The following is a 27,797-nucleotide window of genomic DNA, read 5'->3' as shown; positions in this document are numbered from 1 at the left end:
GGGCGGGGCCGCCGCGCGGAGCGGCCGCTGATTGGCGGGAGCCGCCAGACCCCGCCCCTCGCCCCGGCGGCCGCGAGCGTGACTCTTGTTGTGCTCCCGAGGGAGCGCGCGGCCACGTGACGTCACCGGGCGCATTTAAAGGGGCCGCAGCCGCCGCCCCTCCAGCTCCCCCGGGAGTGCKCGCCCGGTGCCGCCGCCCGTCCCGCCAGCAGGTGGGTGCCGCTGGCCATGTGCCGCAGCCCTGCCTGCGCCCGCCGCCCGCTTTCCCGGGACTCCSCGCACCGGGGGACGAGCTCCGGGCGGGGCGGGCAGGTGCACGCTGCGGATCGCACTCCGCGTATGCGGCCGGAGCGGGGCCCGGCTGAGGCGCGGCCGGGCCGAGGCGCTCCCGCAGGTGCGGGGCGGAGCAGCCCGGCCCACCGTGTGGGCGGAACGGGCGCGGTCAGCGCTGCGGGGCCGGGCCGGCTCGGGCTCGGTCAGCCCGCGGAGGCAGTGCCCCTTTGTCCCACCCGGGCTGGTCCCCGCCGGCGCTCCCGTGTCCCGCTCCGCAGCCGCGCCGCCTCCCGCTCCGCACGTAAGGGATGAGCCGTCCGTCCTCCTGCCTTCCTTCGCTGCTTTCCCCTCGCTCTCGGGCTGTGGTTTCCCTGCAGTCGGGTGTCAGGGAACATCCCTGCATCGTCCGCCTGSATCAGATGGGAGTTGGATCCCATTGACCTGCCTGAAATCTGATTTCCGTTCATTCGCGATTCCTGTGCTGTCGGGGACCCGGTAAAGGGCAGTCCTGGGGGAGGATTCTGCTGTTAAGTGCAAGGTTCAGGGATAGATGTAATATAAAGTTGGGGTTGGTTTTGGTTCTCTTTCTTTTTTTCTTAATGAAGGCAAATATTCATATCAAAGAAAAAGTGAAAAAAATATTTTGAAACAAGTTTAAGTTTTTTTACTACCTTCACCTTGCACTAGTCAAGTAACTAAATGGTAATTAGGCATTGTGAAGGGAATGTGAGCACAAACTTGGTTACATCTGCATTCAGGGATGTTTTTTGCTCTTCCCCAGAGGTGTGTGTGATGTTGTGGTCAGACTCCAGGCAGAGTCCAGGTGTKACTCTTGTAAAGCCTTAGTAAGGCTGTCCCAAAGACTCGTCCTTGACTCTTCAATGGCAGAGCACGCCCCAGAGCGCTCAGAATGCCACGACTCGTGGCTCTGTAACTCCCCCGATGGGGGCTGTGACACTGCCATGCACAAGTTTGGTGTGGCGAGCAGGGACTCTGTCACGCAGGCATAGTGGGCTGGCACACGGGATTTGTCTTCATAGACAGTTTTCACAATCAGCTTGGAGAGCTGCTGTTCTCTCCTGGTGTGGTAGTACCTGCACAAGCCATGGAGATGAGAGCACACAAAGARCAGCCTGCCTGGGCCGCCCTGTGCGCCGGAAGCTCCCGTGTACTTTGCCCCGAGCTGACACGAAGGCCATAGCTTGGGCTGAGTCAGGAGCATCCCACTGCCCTTCCCTCGGGGTGTGTATTGCCAGGGTGGCTGGTTTCAGGCTGAGGACTGGTGCTGCTGACCGTTCCTTTCCACATTGCTGTCACCGCTGCCTTTTGCTGGTCTGCTGTGTGAAACAGCACAGGTATGGCTTTCCAAAMTCCTTCTTTTGAGTCCTTGTTGGCACAGAGTGAGTCAAAAAAGGTATTTTACTTTCCTGTAAACAGCACCAGGTCCTGGAACAGCAGCAGCAGCAGGCAGTAAGGTCGGTGCCTGAGTGGTGTGTAGGGGTAGAGATGAGCCAGCACGCTGTTGTCATTCCCACACTGCCAATACCGCAGGGATGGGGCTCTTGTGTGTCTGAATTTTGTTAGGTGTTTGATCAGGAGCTTCTGAAGAGGACTGGCTGGTGGAGCCACTGGAGCAGAGCTGTGTTGTGTTGATGAATCAAAACTTCAGATTTAGAGATCCTTACAGCTCCCTTCTGAGAAAGGAGGGAAAGAAGGTGTCTCCRAGCTTTGTCCAAATTAATGACTATTTGGAAACATCAATGCTTGATTATTACAAGCTTCTGAGAATAACWCAGCATGTTTGGAAATATCAAGTGAAGCTTTGGAAGGTGTCTTTTATGAGTAAGCTACTTAGTGATCAAAATMATTGAGAAAATAATGGAACAGAAAAGAAGAACCTTGTGCCGCCTATTTGAGATGTATTAGTGGGTTAAAGATAGCTGCTCCATARGAGCTATCTTTCAAGAAGTTAAAATTACTACATAGTGACTGAATCATACTTGCTTAAGTGACTTAGAGCAGAGGGATCTTGGTAACAGTTTAAAATACACAGATACTTGCTCAGGTTTCTTTGCTTGAGCTTTATATGTGGACCTGTAGGACGATTTGGAATGTCAGCAGTAGTTAAAAAAAAGGGTTAATTAAACTATTATGAGGGCAGTGGGGACTCATTAGCAAGGCATGATCCCCATGCACCTTGTGTGCTAATTGTGTTACAAAGTGATTTTCTTCTTCAGTGTTTGACTAACGATCCCAATAGGAATTACACCTGACTTCTCTCAAAATGTCCAGCACCTTCAAACAGTCATATTCTGTTTCATTGTCTTTGTTTTTCCAAATAGGTGTAGCCTCCAAAGGCACCTTCCCTTGGGACTGAAATGGGGTCAGTCTGGTGGTTGCTGCTCTGCATCCCCATGCTGTCACCCACATTTGCTGGGGGTGTCACCCGTGTCTATTACCTGGGGATCCGTGAGGTGGACTGGAACTATGCTCCGACGGGGAGGAATGTGCTCGCTGACCAGAGTATTGCACAGAACCGGTACGTTTGCTTTTGACTGAATTAACTCTGGCTTCAAGCTGTCATTTGATATGTAATTTCATGCGAGTATTTTGGGGCATCTGAGCAAGCAAGAGACACACTCCTGTAGATTCTGATCTTTATGAGCTTAATGTTTAACTTGTTTTATGCTCCTGTGATAAAACCTGTGTCAGTGGGGAAGGGGATGGTTAGTTTGAAGCATCCAGAGCCTGTACACTGGAGWGAAGTGTATGGGAAACAAACACGGAACGGAAAATAGAGCAGATACAGAACAGATTGTTCTAAAATTGTCCAGATTTTGCAATGCTCTACCCTGATGTTTCATTTTACTCAGTTCCAGCTGGTGGTCAGCTTGTTTATCCTGAAGCATGATGACTTTTCATCTTGATAGAAATTACTTCACTGAGCCAGCTTGTTTTYGTTCCAGTGGAATTTGAAGCCTTAGACTTAACGGGACTTCCTGCATGGGATTTTAGAGACTGTTTGAAAAATATTTTTGTTTTTCTTGCAAAAGTAAATCTGGAAACTCCAATAATTGGTTTAAGTTACTACACAAACAGGATTTGGGTTTAGTTTTCAAAACATTGTAGTTTTTTTCTTTGGTGGTGTTTTGTGTGTGTGGTTTGGTTTGTTTTTTAATAGCTTTCTGTAGCATTTTAAAGGCTTTTGTGCTTTTTTCCCCTGCTTTTTCTGTGGCAAATAGCTGGTATTTCTTGACCTGCTTTCAGTCCTCTACATAATAATGTAACAGTCATGYTCAGAAACCTCCTTCAGAAACAGTACACTGGGAACAGGAAAGGTGCACAGAAACATCAAGGTCTGTCAGTTTAGATGGAAAAATTCTCTTGAGATTTTGAAGAGATGTTGCCACTGACTCCTGAAGTGATTATGAATGCAATGGATTTTGTTTGGCTGCTCTCATAATACATGGAGAGAAGGAAATGAAATTCAGGGCCCTTGAACTTAAAAGCAATTTAAAAACTGTTGTCATTGCAAACAATTAGCTAATGGGGCCTATTTGTACAATGATTGCAGAAATGAAATTGCTGGCAATTAGAAAGGGATGTTATGTTCATATGAATGATAGAGGTAGGAAAATATTTCAAGGAGTTTTTTWGTTGGGAAGAAATGGACTGTGTAGGGAAAAAGAGGCACATCTGTAAAAGTAAGTGTGAATTATCTTAACCACTTTGCTGCTAATGGCTGCAGGGCTGACTTGGCCAAGGGCTGAACTCTGGATTGTACAGCCATAGCCATAGCTGCCCGTTTTTGAATGATGAGGCCAGTGCTTAATATTTGGGTCTCAGCTGTTCATTTTCTGAGATGTGCTTTAGAGTTTACCTCTCTTCCAGGGTTTCTCTATTGCTGTGGGTGATTGATCCGAATGGGGAAGTTAGAGGAGTGACCTTGGCTCTCATTTAGGCTGGTTCCACTAATACTTGGACTGTGATTCATCTCTTATCTATTAAGAATTACCCATAAAGAACAAATACGCTCATGAGTTAAACTTTAGTATCTGTATGAAGTTTTAACTCTGGAAGCTGGTTGCATGCTGGATATGTGCCTGCCTGACTTGCCTGCCACTCTGGAAGGAATTTGGAAATTGTTACTTAGRAAATCATCTTTCAAACTTTGAATTTTGACCAGAGAGCTCAGGAGAGTTCCCCACCCACCCCCACTCCACCTGCCTTGTGATTTAGCTAGAAATGCCACTAAGGAATTGAAGTGAGTTTTGAAGACCCCAGTGAGGACTGAAAGAGGCWTGAGAGGAGTCCTCCATGCGACACCCACATGGGATTCTCYGGGAAGCACTGTCCTTCCCRTGTCTTGTTTGCAGGGCCCAGTTCWCAGGTGTAATTTGTGTCTGTTGGTTAAGAGCTGGGGTTGATGTCGTGGCCATGCATGGGTGGCTTAGAGCAGGGTCCTCTAATGGCAGAGCTTTTGGCTGTACCCATGAAAGTGGAGTGTCACTGTCACTCTCCTGCAGTATTGACCAGCTGTTGTGTATARTGATGACTCATAGGTGCCTTTCCCTTTGAATTCAACAGCCAGGCCTCAGCATTCCTGCAGTCTGGGAAGAACAGGGTGGGAAGCACGTACAAGAAATCTGTCTATAAGCAATACACGGACTCCACSTACACCATTGAGATCCCCAAACCTCGCTGGCTGGGGTTCCTTGGGCCTGTCATCCGAGCAGAAGTGGGGGATACCATTAAAGTACACCTGAAAAATTTTGCTAGTCGACCGTATACAATCCATCCTCATGGTGTTTTCTACGAAAAGGACTCTGAAGGTAAATGAGCTACTGCCATCATGGAGACAGATTTTTTTTACTGGGAACTTAGGAGAATTACAGAGAACTGTCCATAAAGCCCCAGCTGGAAAGCAACTGCATTTGGATGTTGGGTGAAGATAGCAGGTGTTGGGTTAGCAGGGTCATGGGGCTGGATTCCTGACCTGGACATTACAGTACAAGTGCAGGTTTCTTGATTTTAGAACCTCTAAAACACTGATCAGCTCTAGAGATGGTAGAGACTGATTGTGGGGGCACTAGGCAGAATGGAAATAATCCTGCTGACTCTGTCTTCTGGGCAAGGTGCCTTACAGTGGCTCTGTGCCTCAGTGCCTCAGTGCCTCCTTGAGGAAGTGATGATTAAACACTATTTCAGCCTTGGGATGGTGAGTCTCAGCTCAGTATAAGGTTACATGTGTGGGCATCTTGGCTCTTCTTGAATGGATGTTGTGATTGCTCAATTGTTCTAGGATCCCTGTATCCTGATATGTCCCCCCAGGATCAGAAGAAGGATGATGCTGTTTTCCCAGGAAGGAATTACACCTATACYTGGACTGTCCCTGAAGATCACAGTCCAACTGCTGACGACCCAAACTGCTTGACCTGGATCTATCACTCTCATATTGATGCACCAAGGGACATTGCATCTGGATTAATTGGGCCATTACTTACATGTAGAAAAGGTAAAAACACCAAGAGAGAGCAGCTGAGGACTGCAGTCCCATAMCATAAAGGTTTTGTGGTGCCGTGAATAAGGATAGGGTGTGAAGATACTCTGCTGTGCAGCTCCCAGCTTCAGAGGGAAGTGCAGYTTGGTTAGAGAGGACAGTACCTGGGTTCTAGCTGGATTCTGATCATTGGACTGTCTTTATCCCTTAGTGGTTGGGCAGATGAGCTTGCAGGCCTCTTGATCCAAGAGATCTGCTTGAATCCATGTTAAAAGGAGGACTCTTGTCCAAGATCTAGTTTGTGTATTAAAAACAGGGTGAGTGATTGGTTTCAACAGGAGTGAAAAGACTGAAGGTATTGTAGTTGAGATTTGCAGTGGCAGAGTTGCTTTGGAGAGAGAACTGTGTTGTCAGGGGTATATTAGAAAATGGTRAGCTTGCTGCTGTGCAGTGAGATGTGAGGCTGGGAAGAAAGCATCTGTCTCCAATTCATGTGACAAGACTTACTCTGCTATGGCTGTTTAAATTCCTTGCCTGATGCCTGATTTTCTGCGTGAGTGATTTTCTGCATTCATTCCTCTCTCCCTTCACATCAGGAATACTGACAGGCAGCTCTCAAAGACGCCAGGATGTGGATGTTGATTTCTTTCTGATGTTCAGTGTGGTGGATGAGAACCTAAGCTGGTACCTGGATGAGAACATAGCATCATTCTGCACAGATCCTGGCTCAGTAGACAAAGAAGATGAGGAATTCCAGGAGAGCAACAAAATGCATGGTCAGTGTCACCTCTGTGAGGCCACTGTATCTGCCAAGACACTCAGGGGTGTCAGTGCTCCAGGATCTGCTCTGAGATCATGTGCTGGGCAAATAGTATCTCAGGGACAGGGCAACRGCTCCAGAAAATGAAAGTATTGTTTTGATTTAATCTTTGGCTTGAGTGAGCTTTTATACTCTTCATTTTAGGAATGAGCTGTGGAGCTGAGCTCTCCTAAACAGAAGAGAAGTTCTGGTTTGGTCCATCTTCACATTGTATCTGTGCTGTCACCTGCTAGCAGGAGCTCTGAAGGCTCCTTTGCTGCTCTAATTTTGGCTTGCTTGGTTTTGCAGCTATTAATGGTTACGTGTTTGGCAACCTCCCTGAGCTGACRATGTGTTCTGGGGATTCTATTTCATGGCACCTCTTCGGGATGGGCAATGAAATTGATGTTCACACGGCTTACTTCCATGGACAGGCGCTCAATATCCGAGGCCACAGGACAGACGTGGCCAGCCTCTTCCCAGCCACTTTTGTCACAGCAGATATGATCCCCAGTAACCCTGGGAGATGGCTGCTGAGCTGCCAGGTCAATGATCATATACAAGGTAAGGCAGAGGGTGGAATATGTCCTGGACTCCGTGTCCTCTGTTTTTTGATGTACATGATGTACAGTGTKGTAGGGAACAGTGCCTTGGTCATGAATACATCTCCAGATGAGTGTAAAAATYGTTTTATAAAAATTGTTTTGGGCTGGTTACTAATGCAGGGCAGCTTTGGTGGCGGTGACTTGTACCACAGCGTGATGTTTGATATTTGAAACAGCTGAAAGCTGAGATGAGGCAGTACCTTAAGAACCCTGGTCCCTGTAAGAGGCACTTGCATGAAAGATCTGAGGATAGAAGAAGGCTCTAGTCACTCTCTGTCCATACTTCCATCACATCCAATATCTAAGGTTGGAAGTTCTGCTCACTGATGCACAGCTCCTTGCTGTGGAGTTATTTGCCTTCTGCCATCCACATGCCCTTTGGGACAGAGGGAAGGTGGGACTGACTGCCCGTTAGGCTGGCTGAAGGGCTAAGTGAGTGTCCACCTTCATGTCTTGGACAGCTGGGATGGGGGCACTCTATGAAGTCCGGACCTGTTCTTGGCAAGCTCCGGCACCCACCCTGAAAGGCAAAGTTCGGAAATACTACATAGCTGCCAAGGAAGTGCAGTGGGACTATGCACCCTCGGGGCTCGACCAGAGCAGTGGGAAGGGGCTGAGCAATGCAGGCAGGTAAGTGAGGTGCTGGTGGGCTTGGGCAGTGTTTGGGGAGTCTGGCCTGTGTCAGCAAGGCTGCTCGGGAAAACGTGGAATTTTGTTCTTTTCAAAATACATGCCTGCTACTCACATGAAGTACATTTCCTGGGAAGGCAGATCACCCGCCCCATCTAGAAAGGGAGGCTGCTRTAGCTGGACTGCACTGAGAGCAGTATGGGTACCTTGGGGCCTTCCCATGAGAGTGCTGAATGGCACAGCTGTAGCCACAGGCAGCAGGAGTCCCAGCAGATGTGCAGTGTGAGCTGCTGCATTTGTCTCTGGGCTTCTGACCTAGGAACAGATTGATCTATTTGAGAAATGACTGAAAAAAGCCCCTGGTGCAGCAGACACAGGGTGGCAGAGCTGACCTGCAGATGGGTCTCAGGCTGGTGTTGCTGCAGGAAACAATTTCTAGGAAATCAAATACAAGGACTGGGATGGCAGCCCTCCATCCTATGGTCAGGGGGCTGTGATAGCAGTTGTGGGAGGGTTCCCAGTCAGGCTTTGGCTAACTGAAAGAGAGATTCTTCTTCCACAGAGATTAATTCCTTCCCCACTAGTCTGTTGGAGAGGCTATACCTTATTCAGATGGAGAAGAGAAAACGCAGAGTGGTTAATTATTTACCCAGTGCCATGCAGCAAGTCTTGCAGACCTTAGACCTGAAAGCTGTTTAGTCCTGTGAGCCGCCCTTGTAACTGCTCTGCCTCTCCTGCAAGGCTTGTTGCTTATATTTGGTGAGGGTGGTAGTGGAGGAAATAAATACTTTTACAGCTGTTTATTTTAGTTGTGATTGTGGCTGTCCCCAGCTGCTGAAGAGGTTGGGGTTTTAGCACTGCCTTCCCACTGACAGTTTTGTTCATTCCTTCACATGTCTTATAAAGATGCTGATCACACCTGTGTCACCACACCTGGCAGGTCATGTGGGAGAGGGCTGTGTGCCACAGCTGCTTCCAGAACACTTTGTAGAGTTACAGGTGGATGAGTCTGTAGGGGCAAAGAAGTTTTGCAGAGTCAAAGCTTGTTCCGAACTAGAAGAGCTGTCTTTGTCTGGAATACTGCTTGACTTGGAAATGCTGATGGCCTTGCTAGAGGGAGCAGGGAAATAGCACTGATTTTTCTATGAAATGACCTGACATTTGCTTTTTGCATTTAGCCCTGGTGAACAGTATTTCAAGCRTAGCCCCCACCGAATTGGGGGTGTCTATTGGAAGGCAAAGTATGTGGAATATACRGATGGGAGCTTCCGTGAGGAAAAGCAGCAATCAGAAGAAGCAAAACACCTTGGAATACTTGGTGAGAATCATCCCGGAATACAAATCCTCTGTCAGTGTCTGTGAGGATGCTGATCCTTCGAGTGCCAGGCAGCTGTGCCTGCCTGCTTGTTTTGAGGGACAGGGAGGGGCACAAGAGATGCTTCACAACAGTCYCATCCGAGAGCAAAGGGGACAGGCCAAGATGCAGGGTGGTAGAATGGACAGAATCACTACAGGGGTGTTTCTGAAGGTGTTCTAGACGTGTGGGCTGAGGGACACAGTGTAAGATGTGTGACTAGAGCTAAACAGGTCAAAGTGATAGCTCCTGGTTATGTGTTTTTGACTGAGCTTCTTCAAGGTGTGCTGCAAATCCCATGTTCTCACGGAGAGCTTTCTCTCCTGAATGGGTGCTCTCAGCCACAGCCAGGTGGGCACGTGGAGGCAGCCTGGCTTCTCAGCTCTTCTGTGTTCTTGGGATGCTTCTGYGGATCTGGGGCAAGTGGGGACAGCCATGGTAAAGGCTCATAGCTCCTCTCTGGCTGGCTGGCTGGKTCAGAGACTTACAGACTAGTGGGCTTGGAGCATCTCACACCTCTGAGGCACATGATTTGGGAGGCTGAGGGGGCCTTGTGTAGGTAGGGGAGAGAAATGGGTCTTTCCTGAGGGCATTCCAGCACATCYGGCTATTCTGTTACTTCCCCCTGTGAAGGCCTGATGCTTCTAAGTTCTCCTGTGGACCCAAACTGCTTTCAGATGATCCTTGCCAGTGCTGGCTCCCACTGAGCTCCCTTCAGCAGCAACAAGGCCAGGCCATCTGCTGCCTCTCATCCTTGGCCCTGTGGCTTGGGGGAGGGTGCCATGTCTGCTTTGGCTTGGGGAGATCTCTGTTGCTGATGTGCTCTCTCTGCYGTATTCTAGGTCCAGTGATCAAAGCTGAAGTTGGAGACACCATCCTAGTGACATTTTTCAACAAAGCCTCCTGGCCCTTCAGTATCCATCCCCATGGAGTGTCCTATGGGAAGGCGTCAGAAGGGATGTGGTACCATGATGGTTGGTAAATCCCTTTTCTTGAGTACACCCCCATCACCCTTCAGAGGTGCTGGGTGTTTTGTTGATGRGAATGAAGTAAAGCCTGCTATTAATGTAGCTGGTGAGAAGGTGTAACTGAGTCTGTGCAGGGACCCAGGAATAACCCTGTAATCCCTGTTTTAAAGGTGTGTCCCAGAATGGGGTTACTGTGGCACCCCTGCACAACTTCACGTACCGCTGGACTGTGCCAAGCCATGTGGGGCCCACGTCCAGCGACCCTCCCTGCCTCACCTGGATGTACAGCTCGGCTGCCAATCCTGTCAAAGACTCCAGCTCGGGTTTAGTGGGGCCTCTGCTCATCTGCAAGTCAGGCACTTTGGATGACAACAACAAGCAGGTAAAGGGGTTTTCCTGTCCTGTTCCTACCAGGTTTTTGCTTTCATGTAGGGAAAGGAAGCATCAGCAAAACATTAAGCAGCCTAATAAAAACAAATGTGCAGTAGTGTCAGTCCAGGAGAGTCAAATCAAAGCCATGGGACAAGTCAATGCTGGGACAGCTGGTGCCCAGGTCTTGCCTGGGAAAGGCCAGTGGTGTTCTGSGCTCCCAAGAGCTGCCCTCAGAACAGTTCCTGAACTCTGCTTTAAATTCATAGACAAACTTGGCTGAGCAACTGTATCTTGGAACAGTTGCCTTCTARGTAACTCTTCTGAGGCTTCTGTAGCAGGCTGCTTTCAGAGAGGCATGTGGAATAGTCATTGCAGTCYCAGAAACACTGAAAAGACATTTTCATTTACAGGTCTTCTACTTGGGTGATACATTGCTTTGAGRTTTGGGTGAGCCTCATTTATTCTTCAAGAGAAGTTAATTTTCACGTAGAGCTGACTACAAAAAAGAGTGTGAAAATTCATGTCAGTCTTTATGCTTTTGATGAAGGAGAGGTGAAACCTGAAGGGCAGCCASAACTTCCTGTTGGAATTTCATGCAGGGTAGTCTATTCCTGGCAGTCAGTCTAGGGAAGACAGTAAATTGATATCCTGGGAAGGTGCCAGACAGAGGAGCAGAACCTTGTGAAASACAGCAGATGGCAAATCAAACCCCYGCTGCCATCCTGCAGTGTGACTCGAGGAGCAGTGACAGATCTGGGGACTGCTGCCCCTAGAGCCTTCTCAGAGGAGTTCACATTCAGTGGGGKCACCATGTGACTGAATTAGGAATGCAGGAGAATTCAACATGCTGCCCAGGGTGAGAATGTGGATCTGCTGAGCAATGAGATTTGGGAATACACACAGCCCTTGAGGTGGAGGAGCTGTGATGGTGATGGGCAGGTATTGGAAGGGTGTAAGCAAGAAAGAAAGACCTGCTTATAAATTTAGGACAGGGAAAAATCACCTGGGGTGGCATTTCTGGCTCCACAATCTTAGGCAATCCTTTAATGAATGCTTAATTGTGGAAGGTGCATGGCAAATCTCCTGTACCCGTGTGCTGCAGCCTGGGAATTGCTCACCTCAGCAGGCTGGCTCCCTGTGTTCTGCTGGGGACAGTGACACCAGTAGGAGAGCCTGGACACAATGTTCTTTTAGTGGGGAAACCTCATGCTTTGGRGTGCATGTGTTAGGAGAATTAGCACTCTCAACGATTTAGGGTAATTTAAAAATGCCTAATCCAGGCCTGTGATTGGAGGCAGAAGAGGGGTGTGGTCCTCAGCCTGACTTGTATCTGGGCTCATCTGGGGCCTGGTTTGGACAGACACCTACACTGGGGCATTGGGGAAGGAAGGAGGCAATGACTTTATCCCCTTGCCTGAGTTGTCTCCAGTGTATTCTTGTGAAATATGGGAAATGCTAAAGTGGTGCCTTGTGAAATCAAAGARGAATGTCTAACATGAGTAAAGGGAAAGAGAATCCTGTCTCTTAATGAGCCATGTTTTAAAATACAGGAGAATAGGAGAGCCAWGCAAAACATCTGTAAAAGGTAGTTAATTGGTGTGTTTTCAAAGTTAACAACCATCATTGTAATTATAGAAAGGAATCGACAAAGAATTTTATCTTCTCTTCAACGTGTTTGACGAGAACCTCAGCTGGTATTTAAATGCCAACATAAAGTACTACTTGAGGATGGAAGAGACATCTGTGAAAAAGGATGATGACTTTGAGGAATCCAACAGGATGCATGGTATGGTCGGATGCTGCTCTGTGGCAGCAGGGATGAGCCTGCAAAGCACGGGCTGATGTTCACCTAAAGGCTGAGCTGGGGGCTGGAAGGGCTGTGTGGTGTTGGCCTGGAATCAAACCAGGCTGGAGGCACTGGGTGACACATGGAAAAGCAGCACAGCTGTCTGGAGAAATGTGCTCGGTGTGTATTCAGGAGTGAATTATAAACAAGTTATCCTTCTTCTGACTGGCAGGCCTGTCCTATGTGGTGTATGCTCAAAATGAATCTCCTGGCCTGCAGAGTTAATTGCTTTCTCCTTTCCAGCCATCAATGGATTTATGTTTGGTAACTTGCCGGGGCTGGAAGTGTGTGAAGGAGACAAAGTGTCCTGGCACCTCCTGGGCTTGGGCAGTGAAGCGGATGTACATGGAGCTGTATTCCAGGGAAACACCATACAGATGAATGGGATGCGGAGAGATTCAGCCAATCTGTTCCCCCACACATTTGCCACTGCTTTCATGCAGCCTGATAACAGTGGTAAGTGCCTGTACAGCTGACTGGGCAGATGGAAGAGTCTCCCACTGTGGTATTTGCTCCTGTGGCAGATTCTCTAGCATGGCATGAGCTCTTACAGGGTGAGCCATTCTTCCAGTGCTTATTGTGTAAGAAAGCTTCCTGAGATGATTTATGTCTAGGACTTTGTTGTGCCATTTCTGTTTGGTTTCTCCAATGACTCCTTTTAACCTTGGCCTGTGGCAACCAAGCTCCCTAAACACCACACAGATATACCCAGCACAAACTGACACCGGCCAGGGAAGCAGCTRTTTCCTGGAATCTTCAAAACTTCAAAACTAATTTCCATGTTCATCCTGCCCCCCTCAGGGACTTTTGAGATCTACTGCCAGACGAGCAATCACTACCAGTCTGGGATGAGGGAACAGTACGTCGTTTCCAAGTGTGGAAAGACGGGCACTACATCTGCCCGTCGGTATTCGGGAGTGCGGACGTTCTACATCGCRGCCGAGGAGATGCTGTGGGACTACGCACCCGACCGCAGCTGGGAGAGGGAACGGCACAACCACTCTGCAGAGAGGTAGAGCCCATCTTCTGGGGAAGCCTGTGGCAGTGTCCCAACAGACCATGGTGGAGCCTGTCAGGTGTCTTGGGCACCCTGTGACCTGGTGCATATGTTGGTGGTGCTGCTATGGGAGCGCAGCCCTCCACGTTATTACGCTCTCCTTTGCAGCCCAAGCCCGCTCTGGGAAGCCCCTTCAGCTCGTGAACCCCCTGACACAAGTTAGTTGTTTGTTCCCCATGAGGTTTTGGTTATCTYAGCACTCATTCTACATTTCTCAGCTATGCTGACGTGTTTCTGAACAACGAGAATGGACTGCTCGGCTCCAAGTACAAGAAAGCAGTTTACAGRGAATACATGGATGGCACTTTCCAAACCCCCAAAGCCAGGATAAATGGTGAAGARCACCTGGGGATACTGGGTAAGGACATGTTCAGAGGGTTCACCTTCCTCTCACACATCAGTGGGACTGGGGCTCTAAAGCTGCAGTGTCTCACAGGTGTAATCTGAAGTCTCACTGGATATTTAGGCATCTRCTGTGTATGTAAGTGCAGAGCAATTGGGACTGTCTCCTACTCACATCTGCCAGCTTTGGAGACAACAGTTAGAAGGATTCTGTGCACAGATTGTAGGAAAGCCTGGGCTCTCCCACTTGCCTTTGCACCAGTTTTCTGTCATGGCACAGGCAAAGCATGTTTCACAGCTGCCTTTCTCTGACTATGGGACAGAAACAASCACTGACTTCTGGAGAGGGATCTCAGGGATGGAGGGAAAATCTGTAGCTGTGAGAAATGCTTCTGGGGCAAAAGCAGGCAGCCTTGGGAGGTGGAGGAGCATTTTGCCTTGACTAATGGAGGTCTGCGGAGACAGAACTCTGTGTTACAGACCCAAGGCTGTAAGTGGTGTCAGGGCAGCCAGGCTGAGGCAGCATCTGCCACTCAAAACAGGTTGCAGCAGTGATTTGTGACACACTAGGGCTCAGCTGAATATTACCACATTTTTTGAAAGCAATAACAAGGGATGATCAACATGTGACATTTAGCATAGCAATATTCAGAAATCAAGCCTTAGCTGTGCTGGGCCCAGTTGAGATGTGTAACCACCTTCATTGCCCTCATTGTGAAACTCAGTCCAGTTTCCTAAGACTGGGATTGGGACTGACATCTAGTTCTCTTCTTGGGAGGTAGAGAAGAGGAGGGGGAACATCATAAATATTATAAGGTAGTATTTCTGGGGAGATGTTGAGAGAGGGGTGGAAATATCCCAGGAGATGCACTGATGGATTTTGCTGGTCTCATAGTACATTCTTCCTGTCTCAAGGCCCTTTTCTGTGGGTGGAAGTGGGCGATATTCTCAACATTGTGTTCAAGAACAACGCCTCTCGGCCCTACTCCATCCATGCACACGGGGTGCTGGAGCAGCAGACTGGACATCCACAAGTGGCAAACCCTGGTAGGTCCCTGTCTCTGGTTGCATTCCTGTGTGGGCTTGGGCAGCTGACTTTAGCCCAGAGGCAGACTGGTTTCCTTAAGCAGCCTCAGATGTCCTGGTTTTCTTACAGTAGAATGCTGGAATTAAATATTTACTGGTCTTTCAGGTCCAGCATGGTTTTAGTGACACCATTTGTGTGGGGCTGTCTGGGACTTGTGTAGGACATTCTTGTGTGGGCAGCCTTATTCCCTTCACATTGAGTGTGGTCTGGCTGTGGGAAGAGGAAGGTGATGCTAGGTGACAGCTCAGCCAATCGTGGGATGGGGAAGCCTCTCCTTTGCGATGCATGAGCACAAAAGTATGAAAATAGTATGAAATAGGAGAAATGCACAATTGCTTGCTGGGATCTGACTGAAATGGTCCCCTTGTCTCATGATCCAGATACCAATGCATTTCATTTTTGGTCTCCTCCAACTCTCACAGACTGTCCAAGTCACAACCAGGCTGTCAGTCAGATCCTTTTTTGTTTGTGAAATGGATTGCTAATATGAAAAAGAGTGATTTGCATCAGCATCATAAATATCCTTCAAAGAGAAGAAAGATTATCTTAAGCTCCATCTGAATGAGCTTTCATGGTCATTCCAATGTCATTTCCATGGTCAGGTCCAGTCTCAAAAGCAGCAGATAAACCAGTTGTGCTGGTACCAGACCATGTCTGTCTTCCTCAGAGAGGAGAGCTTCCACCCTGCTTTGTATGTGGGGAAGGCAGATGCAATATCTGACAAACAGGGAATTGAATTTGGGTTCTGGAGACGGGATTTTGTTTTTCCATTCGATTTTGCTGCTGCTTAGTGAGTGGGTGTGTCACCTCGTGTACTGTGCTGCTCTGTCCCTCAGGTGACATTGTYACATACCGGTGGGAAGTTCCTGAGAGATCTGGTCCAGGGCCAAATGATTCAGCCTGTGTTCCTTGGATCTACTACTCCTCGGTGGACCCAGTAAAGGTAAAATATAAKTTACAACCAGAAAAGCCTAATTAGACCAATTTTTTACCCTGTTTAGAAAACAATGTGAGTTGGGTTCAATTTAGACATTAGCCTAGCTAAGGGCTGGAAGAATCACCTGGTGACATGTTCCCTTTGGAGAGGAAATCTTCTGAATTTGTCCTGATGGTTGTCCTTATTTTTTCCTAACAAACATTTGCAAAATAATTCCACTGTTTCTCCTTGCTACTAACTTTCCTCCAGTTATTTGTAAGATAYTAGAACATCTTCCTGTTGATAATGGTTTCTACTGGTGAGAGCCRTAAGACTAATCAAGAAAGGCAGAAATGGTCCAAAATGAGTAATAAAGCAGGCAGATTTGATCATTGCTAGGATTGATTGTCATAGCCCTGATTTCACAGGGCAACAACCTGGAGCATCCTGCAATAAAYCATTGTATTCACCCCAGAAATAATGGCTTTTTTAATCTCAAGTTGCAGATGTTTTCACAGTCACAGAGTGGAGAATGTTTTGATACCATTCATATTTATAACTTTTGGATTTGCATTTAGAAGAGCACATACAGTTCCTGTTCCTRTGCTTCAGTGGCTGATGCTCTCCAGCAAGAATACTTGCATGGGAGCACTGGTTGTTCTGAGTGGGGTGAATCAGGAATAGAAAATGATTGCTGAAAGGCAAAGAGGGTGCACAAAAGAGGGTGAGAAGGTCTTTGCCTCAGAACTCTCCTTCCTTTTGATTAGGATATGTACAGTGGGCTGATCGGGCCCCTGAAGGTCTGCCGGAGAGGGGCCCTGCGGTCTGATGGAACCAGGAAGGACATAAAGAGGGAGTTTGCTCTGCTCTTCCTGGTTTTTGATGAAAATGAGTCCTGGTACTTGSAGGAGAATGTGGAACATTTCAGTAAGGGAAATGACAAGATCGACCTGCTGGATGAGAAATTYGTGGAGAGCAACAAAATGCACGGTAATGTTGGTGTTGATTCTGTACCCTCTCTAAGTAAGGAGCATGACTTGTGGTGAATGTCCTCATCCTTTTCCATTATCAGTGGCACAGACAGAATTAAGCTGTCTGTTCTCAATATTGCAACACACCTACAGGCCAAATCTTTGATCTGCAGTGAAGGCTGATCATTGTGGTTGTCTCTGTACAGAGGAATAGCAACATCTAGGCCAGAGAGGTTAATCTCTGATATGTCTGAGTGACTCAGAAAAGGAAATAAAATCAAACATGAAATTATCTTGTCAGACAAATTTAATTCTGTTTGTCTCGGGGACCATCAGAGTATATTAGACTTTAAATTCATTTTCTGAGCTATGTGGCTGTAATACCTGGCTCAGTTGTTTTAGCTGATTATCAAAAAGCTATTTCTACCAGAGAAGGATGAACACATTTGTTTAAATTAGCATGTTATTTATGTTAGTTTATTTCCATATCATATCTGGATCTATCTAAAATACTCTTGGCAAAACAGGTCCCTTGACAGTATTGAAGATAAGAATAGTGAGGAGTTGCATTTTGTGTACCATCATTACTACTGTTTTTTTATGGGTGACATAAAGACTCTCCAAATATGTGTCCATGAAGGTGTAATTGTTAACCCAGTATGTCAGCTAGCAGAACCAGCATGCTGAAGTTGCTTGTTTTTAGGCTACACAAGGTGCTCAGGGCAGACCTGGGAGTAAAACCCTGGCACTCTGCCTTCAGATCATGCCCCTTTTCATCTTATTCTCTCTGTCATCTGAGCATGAAAGTTTCCATGTGTGTGCCTAGGCAGTCAGTTCACTCACTGTTTTGATCCCTTTCCTGCATGTGCAGTCACAGCAGCATTCCTTCCAGCTGTGCTGCTTGAGAGATAAAATCCTGCCATGCAGGGATTTTACAAGTGGTGGGAATGTGATGTGTGTGGCCAGCCTGAGGCACAGCACCACAGGGCTGCCCACTGGCAGGATTTACCCATTTGCACTGTTCATCGAGGAAATTGCTCAGACATTTGTGTATGTAGGCATATAYATGTTTCTCCATCACTGAGCTGAAAATGCCATTTTTAGGCATCTTAGCTCCTAGAAACAGCCACTTCTGCTGGCTGACTGCAGGTTTTTAATAAAGGTAATTTTTGAGATTTATTTGAGCTAAGCTACAGTGTGGCCTTGAGTGAAAGTCACCTTTCCTGGCTGTGAGCAGAGTGGATAAGTAGCTGAGCTGGGGACACTAACTGCTGATGCACTGGGTGCTATATGAGCTTTGCAGCTGCCTTCCTCTGAGGTGGTGCAGCTCCCATGCAGTTTCACTGACAGCCTTTTCCCCTCTGTGTTACTCACTGCACAGCAATCAATGGCAGGCTCTATGCCAMCTTGCCTGGGCTGACCATGTACCAGGGAGAGAGGGTGAGCTGGTACCTGCTGGGAATGGGTCACGAGGTTGATGTCCACACAGTCCATTTTCATGCTGAGACCTTCATATACAAGGTAAGAATATCTGCCGTAAAACAGGTACTGACCACTGATACCAACACTTTCAGTTGTCTCTGGATTTCAGCCTTTTTTCATGACTCCACAGAAGCTTCACAAGCTAGGGAGAAGATGTGGTTTTACACCTCCCAGTCTGCCTCCCTGAGCTTTGGTGTTGAGCTGAGATGTCCAGTTTAGTCCTTGTTGGGGTTAGGCATTACCACATTGTTTGCTTTCCCAGCTGCAGCTCTGGAGTTGCTCTTTGAAAGCTTTTTTTTTTTTTTCTTTTCCTGAGATTTAAAAAGCTGAAGTAGTCCCCAGTAACACTGGCAGAATTTTCTTCCTGCAAAGATGCACAAGTGGGCACTGCAGCTAATGGTCTCCCTTCTCTGACAGAATGGCAAAAGCTACAGAGCAGATGTTGTGGATCTGTTCCCTGGGACCTTTGAAATGGTGGAGATGCTGGTTGGGAACCCAGGGACRTGGCTGCTTCACTGTCATGTGTCTGACCATATCCATGCTGGGATGGAGATCCTCTTCACTGTCCTGCCTAGAGGAGGTAGGGAGCTGTCACTGTAAAACACCAAGCAGCACTTCCTGCTGCTGCTGCTCTGAAATTCTGAGTGTTTGTATCACAACTCTCTTACATGCTATAAAAAGCCAGTTAATGGAGCAGATAATTACTTAAGTGCTGTTAAATTATGATTTTGAATTTTGAATATGGTAATACTTTGATCTGGAGTTATTAACTAATTGTTTTCTGGAGTTTACATTAGCTATGTTGTTATTCTGAGTTTGGTTTTCAGCTTGTGTCTAAATTGTCATGTTCAGCTCTCAGCCAGTAATTGTTCTTACTAAGAACTGGAAGGTGCTCAGAGGTGAGTGGCACTCAGTATGGGCTTGGCTGCAATGAAGTCCACATGGTGATGTGGTTTTAGATTTATTACCAAAACAGTGACAGCCCCAGTGGTTCCTCTRTGGGTACCAGTGCCTGCAGGGCCATCTCTGTTTCTCCCTCAGCACTTTTCTTTTGAAGGCTGGGAAAGCTTGTKTGGTGGGACTTGGGCTGCCTCTGAAGCAGGTGATACAAAAAATTCTCATGTAGAGAGGGAAAACATTGACAGGATAASGAAGTCCTGGAAAGCCATGCTGCCTCTATATCCAGTCCTCACCAGATGTGTCCTGTTCTGGGCTTTGCCTGCTCAGCCCAACACCTTCTCACCCTCCTTTTGTTTCCTTTCAGAGTCGGAGCTGGAAGATGTGAGTGTCACCCCAGGTATGGTGTGTACAGCACTGCCAAACCCTATCTGTGGGAAGGGGAGAGGGCAGGTCCCTGAGCAATGCAGAGGTTTGGATCTGTGCAAGGGGAGGGAGGAGTGCACACAGCACCTGCAGCCTCAGCCATCCTGGCAGTGCCTTGGTGCAAGGCCTTGCTTCAATAGATAACAGGGAGGACACCAGTCTGTCGTCTGGTAAAAGAAATACACTGGGCTGGTTAGGCTTGTTTGCCTGTGTTGGGTGGAAAAGGTTAGTGACCTTGCACCCTGTTGTGCCTCCTATGTGTGCATTCAGATTCGGAGCATGAGCTTGGGCACTGGCAGAGATTTGGAGGAGGGTGCCTGGGATGGGTTGTCCTCCCTCCTTGGACTGTCAGTGACTCTGGTTTAGGGAAGTTGCACAATCACCGCTGCAATCCGAAGGGATGGAGTCAGCATGCAAACAAGCACATCTGCCTTCTGCTTCTTCCCCTGAGAAAAGAGCCTGAGCATGTGCCTGGAGTTTTTCAGGTGTTGTAAAGAACAGATGTGAGAAGACATTTGGTTGAGCAGCACCAGGGAGAAGGGGAGTAGTAGATATGATCCCTTTGAAATTTTTGGTGGTAGAAGTCTGAGTAGTGTACACTGGTGGTTTATTTTCCTGAGTTTTCATCTTTCTTCTCAACTTCATTTTTCAGCTGCTGTGAAGTAATTCAGTTGAGCTGATTTCACAGCCACTTCAGGCCAGCTGCAAAGGCAGCCACCTACCTACAACTCCAACATTTCCTCCCAAACATTTTCCTCACTCAAAAAGGGCACTCCAGAAGAGGAGTAGGAAATATGTGAGAGCGGTAGTGGCAATATTAAATAATTTGGTTTTATACCATATGCAGGCATCAGCTTGTGTGTATTCACCAGGCAGAAACCTTGGCCAGCAGTTGCCTGAGCAAACAGGCCCTTTTCTCAGGAGGTGGAGGCACAAGCAAGCTCAGGATCTTGGTGGCTCACCGTGGCCACTCGGTTGTGTGTAACCCACACTGGGCACAGGTAGCACGGACTGGGGGAACTTGCAGCAGCCYCAGCCTGGACACAAGTTTTCATCCCAGGGCTGGGGACAGCAGTGGCTGACAGGGCTGGACACTGTGAGACACAGGTTCTGGGGTGGAGCAGGTTAAGGAAGGAACCATCCATCTCAAATCTCTGTGTGCCTGGGCATGAGGGTCTGACAGATGGATGACACTAGGGCCTCCTCTGAATCATTGAATCAGTAAGGTTGGAAAAGACCTCTAAGATGATTGAGTCAAACCATTAACTCAGCACTGTCAAGTCTACTACTGAAACATGTCTCTWAGCTCCATATCTACACATCTTTTGAACACTTCCAGGGATAGTGATCCCACTACTTTGCATTAAGTTTTCCATTTTCTCCTTCRTTGTGTTTCTTGCAACCTTTCAGTTCTGGTGTTGCTGGCTCTTGTTGAAAATACCATTCTGTTTGTATCTCAGGGTTGGCACTTGAGGATGAGGATGAGTCCCAGAAGATGAAGCTTTTTGGATCTAAGGTGACCCAAGAGCAGATAGAGGCTACAGTCATCTCTCTGGCTGTTGTAGGAGTCCTGCTGCTTGTGGCCGCTGGYGTCCTCCTGGGAGCAGTCATCCGCCTTGAGAAGCAAAAGAGGTTACGACGCAATCGGAGATCCATCCTGGATGATGGATTCAAACTCATGTCTCAAAAGAATTCTGGGCTCTGAAAGCCATGTTCAGACATTGGGCTGTGTACTTGGAGCAGGGGCTGGATCCTTGTCCACAGCAAAGATTTTGGGGCATCATTTCAATTGTGCACTGTACTTCTAGAAGCTGAGGAGGGAAAGCTGGAGCCCTGACCTCTTAATATATTCTCCTCAGCCCTCTGGAAAGAGAATGTCCATCCAGGAGAGATCCAAGGACCCTTTGAACTGACTGCAGACAAGTAATGATTAAAAAAGGTCCTGAAATACTCTCCTAAGGAGGAAAGGAGACATTTTTTCACTCCAGAACTGCTCCAGCTGGTCTTTCCTAGCAGAACCTTAGGCCAGATTCGAGTCTTGCTACATTGCCAGAACCAAGTTGGGAATTGTCTCCCAAGAAACTGTGAGCCATTCATTTAATTAATGTGAAGGAGAAGATAATATTTTCAGTTTTTTCAATCAATTAAGAATACAGAAAAAATTTGTTAATTTATAGTTGGATTGCTGTTTTTTGATGAGTAAGTGGGCAGACACAAGTTCAGGGCCCTGCATGCCATTGTGAGAACCCCATCAAGTGCCATGATGAGCTCTGTCCCACTGTCAGCCTTGCTGTGACCCATCCTTCTGCTCTTGGCCTCCCCCTCTCCAGCCCCAGGGTGCCTTTGGGTTGGGGTCAGGCACCTCCTGGTCCCCGTTCTCTCTGCCTCAGCTGCCTGCTGGGGGCCAAACTGGGGGTAGGTGGTGGGACCAGAGTTCTGTGTAGCCACCTTCCAGTGTCAGCTGTGCCCCCACATCCCAGTAACATCACCCTGTGTGTGCCCACACATCCCACAGTCCCATCACCCTGCAGGTCAAGTACGGAGCCTTTTCCTATGAAATGCCTGTCCAGCTCCCTCCCCTGAATCCCCATTTCTCAAGTGGATGCAGGTTTAGTGCTTACRTATTTCTGTGCCTGGTTTTAAAGTGGAAAGAGCATAAAGGCAATCTGCTCTGGGTGGCTTTCAGAGGCAATTAAAGCAGCTAATTGGCTGTAATGACAAAGGACTGCTGGGGGCTCCTTAGGTATAACAGCACCATTTTCTTCAGAACAATGGTTCACACACTTAATCATGTTCAATTCATATCCAGCCCCTGCATATTTCCAGCTGTCTTTTCCTTTGGCAGTGAGGACAAAGCTCATTGTTTTTCTTTAATTTCACTTCATTAAGCCTGGTGAAGAGCTTGAGGGCTGCTGAATACTCTGAATATGGATGCTCTTTGGTCAAATTCAGGCCTAGTTCAGCTGCTAATGCAAACCAGAGGTTTCCAAACCCATCAGTCCCAGGACATTTTACTAGCTATGCTATGTGAAATAAGAATGAAGAAGAAATCCTTTATTTTTCTACCCCTTGKCTTGTTAAAAAATAGATCAAAAATGTTTTGGGCCTGCACTGAGACAAAGGGATGAGTATAAATGTATTCCCTTGTTTYAAGGCAGCAGAAGGGGGAAATTGCTCTTCCTGCAGCTCTGCAGCCTGGGCCCAACCTGGGCCAGGATCTCTTGGCACTGCTGATTGCCTGTCTGAGAAGCCGAGTGGGTGAGGAGCCACCCTTGGGTGGTTGTCATGACTTTTATGCTTTTGTTAATATTCTAGATGCACAGCTTGGAAACAGAYCCTCATGGGTCCTGTTTTTGTCCTCAGTGAATGGAATACACAGATTTATGGCAGAACTGCAAGTTTTAGATGTAAAAATACCAGGTTTCACAGTTGCTTTATGAGGAACCTTCTGGGATTGCTGGTGCTATAGCTGAGTTATGTGATTTCCCTGGAGTGAAGCTTTACAAAGATTTAATAAAACTGATTACAGTGTTTCATTAGCAGCAAATTCCCAAAAGGCTGATCGTGTAGCCGAGCATCAAATCACYGTCTGCAGTGAATCAGGATGGGAGCAACTTTTAACACTGAGAAACTCAGCTAAATCACTGAGGTCATGGTAAGTCATCATCTTCAGTCRTGTTGAGAGCCTGAAGACTGGTCTCAAGTGGAGGGGCTGTGCAGAAGGGTCTGGAATCATCAAGCTGAGCGACAGTAACACTTGAAATGCCCAGTTGACATAATGGCTGATGCCTTCTTGCTGTGACCTCAGGATCTGTAAGGAGGTAGCTGGCATCTCAAGAGGTTAAACAAGTKTTTGGGAATAAATTGCAGCTGCTTCTTTATTTTCTGGGAATTTAAATAGTAATAGGTGATGCTGGCCTTTTACACCACATTTCAGACAGCAATTTCATTCTTACCCAGCGTTTCATCAGTATTGTTGACACATAAACTATATCCTAATTTGGAAGATTTTTAGTAGTGAGGTAAAATGGAACTAAGATTTCAAACTCTTCTCATTCCAGTTTGCCCAAAYATTACCCAATCAAACAAGACACCTCCTCAGACTTTGCCCATATTCAATCAGAAATAATCAAATTCCTGTGTCCTGAGCCATGTGGCTCCTGCCCTTGGTCTGTGACCCCTGACAGCTCTTTAGCTACACAGTCATGTTCTGTTAGGGCTTTGCTGAGAATCCTTTTCCTTAGGCTGCTTTCTGCTGCATTATTTAGCTGTCCTTCTATAACCTCATGCCTCAGTAGTGCTTCATGGCAATGGCTGCTTCGTGGGTTCCATCYCTGCCTACCCACCAGGATCTGTCCCACTGACCACCTCTCCCAGGGTTACTTGGTGCTCTACATGCTCCATTGAACAGTTCTCGGAGTCATCTGCAACATCCAGCTTTACTGCTGCTGCTTTCTAGATGGTGAATCTTAGAAAAACAGCAAATTTGTTTTACAAGTGCGTTGCCATGGCAATACCACATCTGGGTMTTGTGCCTGTTTGTACCTGGACATGTTCCTGTAACCAAGAATCTGGAATCAGAGAGCGGATGATGATTTTGATGGAACAGGGTGTTAAGTCATAAAGCACATTCTGAACTTATCCTTCACCTTTCTGGGTCTGTCCCTCGCCTGCCAGCTTTCTGTATGCTRAAGATACATAAATTACCAAACTGCAGGGAGGAACGTCAGTGATCCCTGGATATCTTGTCTCAAGGTGTTGGCAAATAAACATCACACTGTGGATTGGAAGGGCAACAAACCTTGACTGGATTAATACCTAGCACAACAAATTCTGACTGCAGGGTAGGATGCCACAAATGACAGAGCTCAGCTGGGCTTCTCTGAGGTTCTGGTTTGCATTGTGTAATAAAAAAAGCAGGTCATCTACCTGTTCCAGTTGAAATTTTGATKCCAAACCTCTGTGAAGACTGAAATAATTTGTTCTGTTCCTACTGAGTGAGCCCCTCTCTGGCTCCGGAGTGTGTGTTACAGTGATACTGCCTGTGGCAAATGTGATYAGTTGAGTCTGTGGAGCACAGCACAGAGAATGTGAGAACTCACTGAGGAAAAKCCTGCAGGGCTTTTGAAGGAAGGATGGTCCCAAAGGAGCCTCAGAAATATGAAATGCAGTTTTTGTGCATGGCTGCTGCCCTGACAGCATCAACTTCTTCTGTTTGTCTGGGTTTGTGGCCAGTTGCCCTAGCCCATGGCTGTGGGTGCCAGGCCTGGGTCACCCTTCCCAGCCCTTGCCAATGCACTCTCCAAACAATCTGAGTTTGTGTTGATGCTCCTCACCAACACCTGCGATGTTTTCTTGGCTATCAGAGCATTTAGCACAGATATTAGCACAGCTTCCATGTCTGGTGTGTAAGCTCTGAGAATKTGGCTGCACAGAAAACAGGAAAAAGTCACATTGTACAAGATGCTAATTAGYAACAGATGGAGCAAGGTGGGGGCCAGAAATTCAAGGCTGCTTTTGCCTCTATTTGGCCTGCTTTCTTGTAGCAAAAAGACACAACCACAAAAAAAAATCGAAAACCAAATGCTTATGCAGAAGTAGTTTCTTTGATTTCTGTTTCAYACACGTGGGGACATTTTCATTGTTCTTGCAAATTTGGCTGGCTGCTTATGCTTACAACTACTCCACCTCCAGCAGCTCGACACTGGCTTCAGAATTCCTTGCCCTGCATGGGTCAAAGCTGCACTATGGATTAGGGGGCAGAAAGGCATCCTTTGTGTGCAGGGCTGGTTGTTTTGCTTCAGGTTGACTCACACAAATGTTCCAATGATKCAGAAAGAGACGATATTTGGTTAGGGAGACATTCTGTGCTAGGTCTGAGGTTCAGCAATTCAGGCACTGTTGTTGATAATAGAACCTTTGAACTAATAGCCTTTTTCACTCAGGGGTCTCAAGGTTTTTGAGCATTATCCCGTTAAGCTGGCAGCAGAAGAGGTTTGTGTAACTGCCAGGCACAAAACCCTGCCCAGCTTGGGAGAAGTTTGGATGTAATTCAGGGCCACTTTGCTTCAGATTGACTATAATTAAAATTTCATAATACCTTTTGGAGGTGAATTTTATGTGCAAATGAGGTACACCCCAGTGTCCAGATGCATAAAACCTTTCTGGCCGGTGTTAGAGGTGCTRTTGTTCTGAGTGTATGAAAGGAGACAGCGTGTTCCCAAACAGATTATTACTTTAGATCTTTCATGGGGCTAAATTCGGGGAAAATTTAGGAAAACACAAACAATTAGAATGCCATTCATTTCAAAGGGYTCAGGATTAGAGCTAAAGACAGACMYAGCAGTGTAAACTTCTAAGCTACTTCTGTAAAATTAGGTGCATTTCTCTGTGTTTTGGGTCAGTCCTCAAGCACCTTTGGAACTTCTGGGATGCTGGGTTTTTTTCTCCCTTATTTCTTTTTTTTTCCTTCCTTATTTTTCCCTTGTTACTCAGTGTACCCATTCTAGAGTGAAGTAATAACCCAAACCAAATCACTAAGAAGTGAGTGGAGAGAAACATTTCTAAATTGGATCATTTGACTCCCCAGATTGCATCCTCTCCATTTCCCCCCAAATGATTTCAGGACAGTTGCAATGGCAGTCGTGATCTATTGATTACCAGAGGAGATATACGCCCTCAGAGAAGCTGCCTGTGCTTGATTAATGCCCGAGTCTGTCCAGCCTAAAGARAAGGTTACTTAATTTAAGTAACCAAAAGCAGAAAAAAAAAAAAATGTAGGATTTTGTAGTCTGTTGAAAACCTCTCACATAGGAAACCTCTCATGAACTTTTGTATTTCTTTTCCAATTCTGACTGTTACAAAAGATAATACTGTCTCAAACTTTATTTCTTTCTCTTTTTCAGTTACCTCCTTTCAAGCATTTCTTCCAAGCTGAGAGCCCAGATACAATGGTAGTCTTTGAAGRAAAATAATTATGATGATGACTGGAGCCCTGGTGACGTCGTTGCTCCTTGAGATTCACCAGTATTAAAGAAATGAATGATATTACCTTAAAAAGTGTGTTCTGGAAGCAGGTGAAGTCTCATCAGGCTGCTTCATCAAGCAAAGCCTTTAGGGTTGTTTGACTTTGGCATTTTTTCTTTCCCTAACCAATRCTTCCCTGCACCAAGGAACTCCCATTCTCAGTGATTCAGTCCTTTGGAATGGCATTATCTGTCTTTCAGAACATTTTTTTACTTTACTGTTTCTTCCAGGACAGTGAATGGTTCAGCACTTGCTAATGGGTCTGGCTGAGCTGTGTTCCTTCTGCTTAACAGGGAACACATGAAGATGTTCTTGTCCCTTGCTTATTTTAGCTGGGTGTGGTTGACTTTTTTTTTTTTGGTACTCACTCTTGTTGATCATGTTACCGAGAATAAAGAAGAACAAAAGTGGTCTTATTACACTTCCACTGCCAAGTAACTCTTCTGGAATGTGTTTGTGTTTCTGGAATGTGGAATGTTGAGTGTTGGGGAGAAGATAAGACCAAGTAATTTCTTCTACTCAGCTGATCACTGGCAATTTACAGTATGGATTGGAGTTAAAAAAAGTTTCAGGAAAGGTCTGTTCCTGTTGGTCCCACATTTTCTGAGTCACAAAAGCAGGACTAGTCATTGCAAACAAAGAGGGAAACAGTGATCTCAGTGCACTAAAGCAAATATGAAAAAAAAGAAAGAGTTGTAAATTAATGTTTTCCAAGTATTGTCCAGACTCTTATTTCTATTAATTTTGAGTGAAATAAAACTCTACAGGTTGGCCAATAGCTCTTGTTGTTTCTGTTATTTATCAAACTTGCACTTAATGCAGAAAAGTRTAAACTATAAGTCTCTCTAGGGAAGAGAAATCTTGCAAGAAGCTTTGGTGGTGCAACAGACACACTGAATTAAATTTTCCTCATTTGGAATTGACAATTTCAACTGTTGAGTTCTGTCCCTTTGGACAAGGCTCAGGAACTGAAACTTCCTGTCTGCTTCCAGCTGCCTTCAGCTCTGAATGGCAGAGCAGAGACACTTCCTTTTTCAAGCCAAAAATCTCATTATTGCACCAGCAGAGCTTGGTTTAGGCTTTGCCAGGATCTGTGTGCTCCCTGCTCCCTGCAGTGCGGCTCCCAGCCCTTAGGACAGGGGATTCYCTTGGAGCTGGACACTTTCTCCATGGGTGCTCTGGACATCAACTCTGTGTGTCCTGAGTGCAGACCCAAAGTGGAGCAGCACTCTGTCTCCAGCAGCTC

At 46.8% G+C, this 27,797-nt stretch overlaps 1 protein-coding gene across 4 annotated transcripts; it reads left to right on the top strand.

Annotated features, from left to right (window-relative positions):
* Positions 1-138: 138 nt before the first annotated feature.
* HEPH (hephaestin) lies at positions 139-27,272 on the top strand. 4 transcript variants are annotated; one of them, XM_057381018.1, is made up of 21 exons: positions 139-212; positions 2,616-2,812; positions 4,861-5,105; positions 5,576-5,788; positions 6,370-6,549; positions 6,882-7,136; positions 7,639-7,807; positions 8,986-9,125; positions 10,004-10,135; positions 10,300-10,511; positions 12,137-12,287; positions 12,591-12,803; positions 13,149-13,359; positions 13,623-13,762; positions 14,662-14,793; positions 15,670-15,776; positions 16,517-16,739; positions 18,102-18,241; positions 18,620-18,782; positions 19,467-19,499; positions 20,986-27,272. In XM_057381018.1, the coding sequence occupies exons 2-21, from the start codon at positions 2,652-2,654 to the stop codon at positions 21,228-21,230; spliced, it is 3,465 nt and encodes a 1,154-aa protein (XP_057237001.1). In that variant the 5' UTR covers positions 139-212; positions 2,616-2,651; the 3' UTR covers positions 21,231-27,272. The 4 variants fall into 4 exon arrangements, with proteins under 4 accessions (XP_057237001.1, XP_057237000.1, XP_057237002.1 ...); XM_057381017.1 differs by lacking the exon at positions 139-212 and adding an exon at positions 466-574; XM_057381019.1 differs by lacking the exon at positions 139-212 and adding an exon at positions 886-1,628.
* Positions 27,273-27,797: the final 525 nt, after the last annotated feature.

This window comes from Malurus melanocephalus, unplaced genomic scaffold (genome assembly GCF_030028575.1).
Source record: "Malurus melanocephalus ecotype Western Australia unplaced genomic scaffold, MMel_1.1 scaffold_486, whole genome shotgun sequence".
NCBI lineage: Eukaryota > Metazoa > Chordata > Aves > Passeriformes > Maluridae > Malurus > Malurus melanocephalus.
The sequence above is the reverse complement of the archived record's forward strand: the minus strand, read 5'-3'. Positions and strand labels throughout refer to the sequence as shown.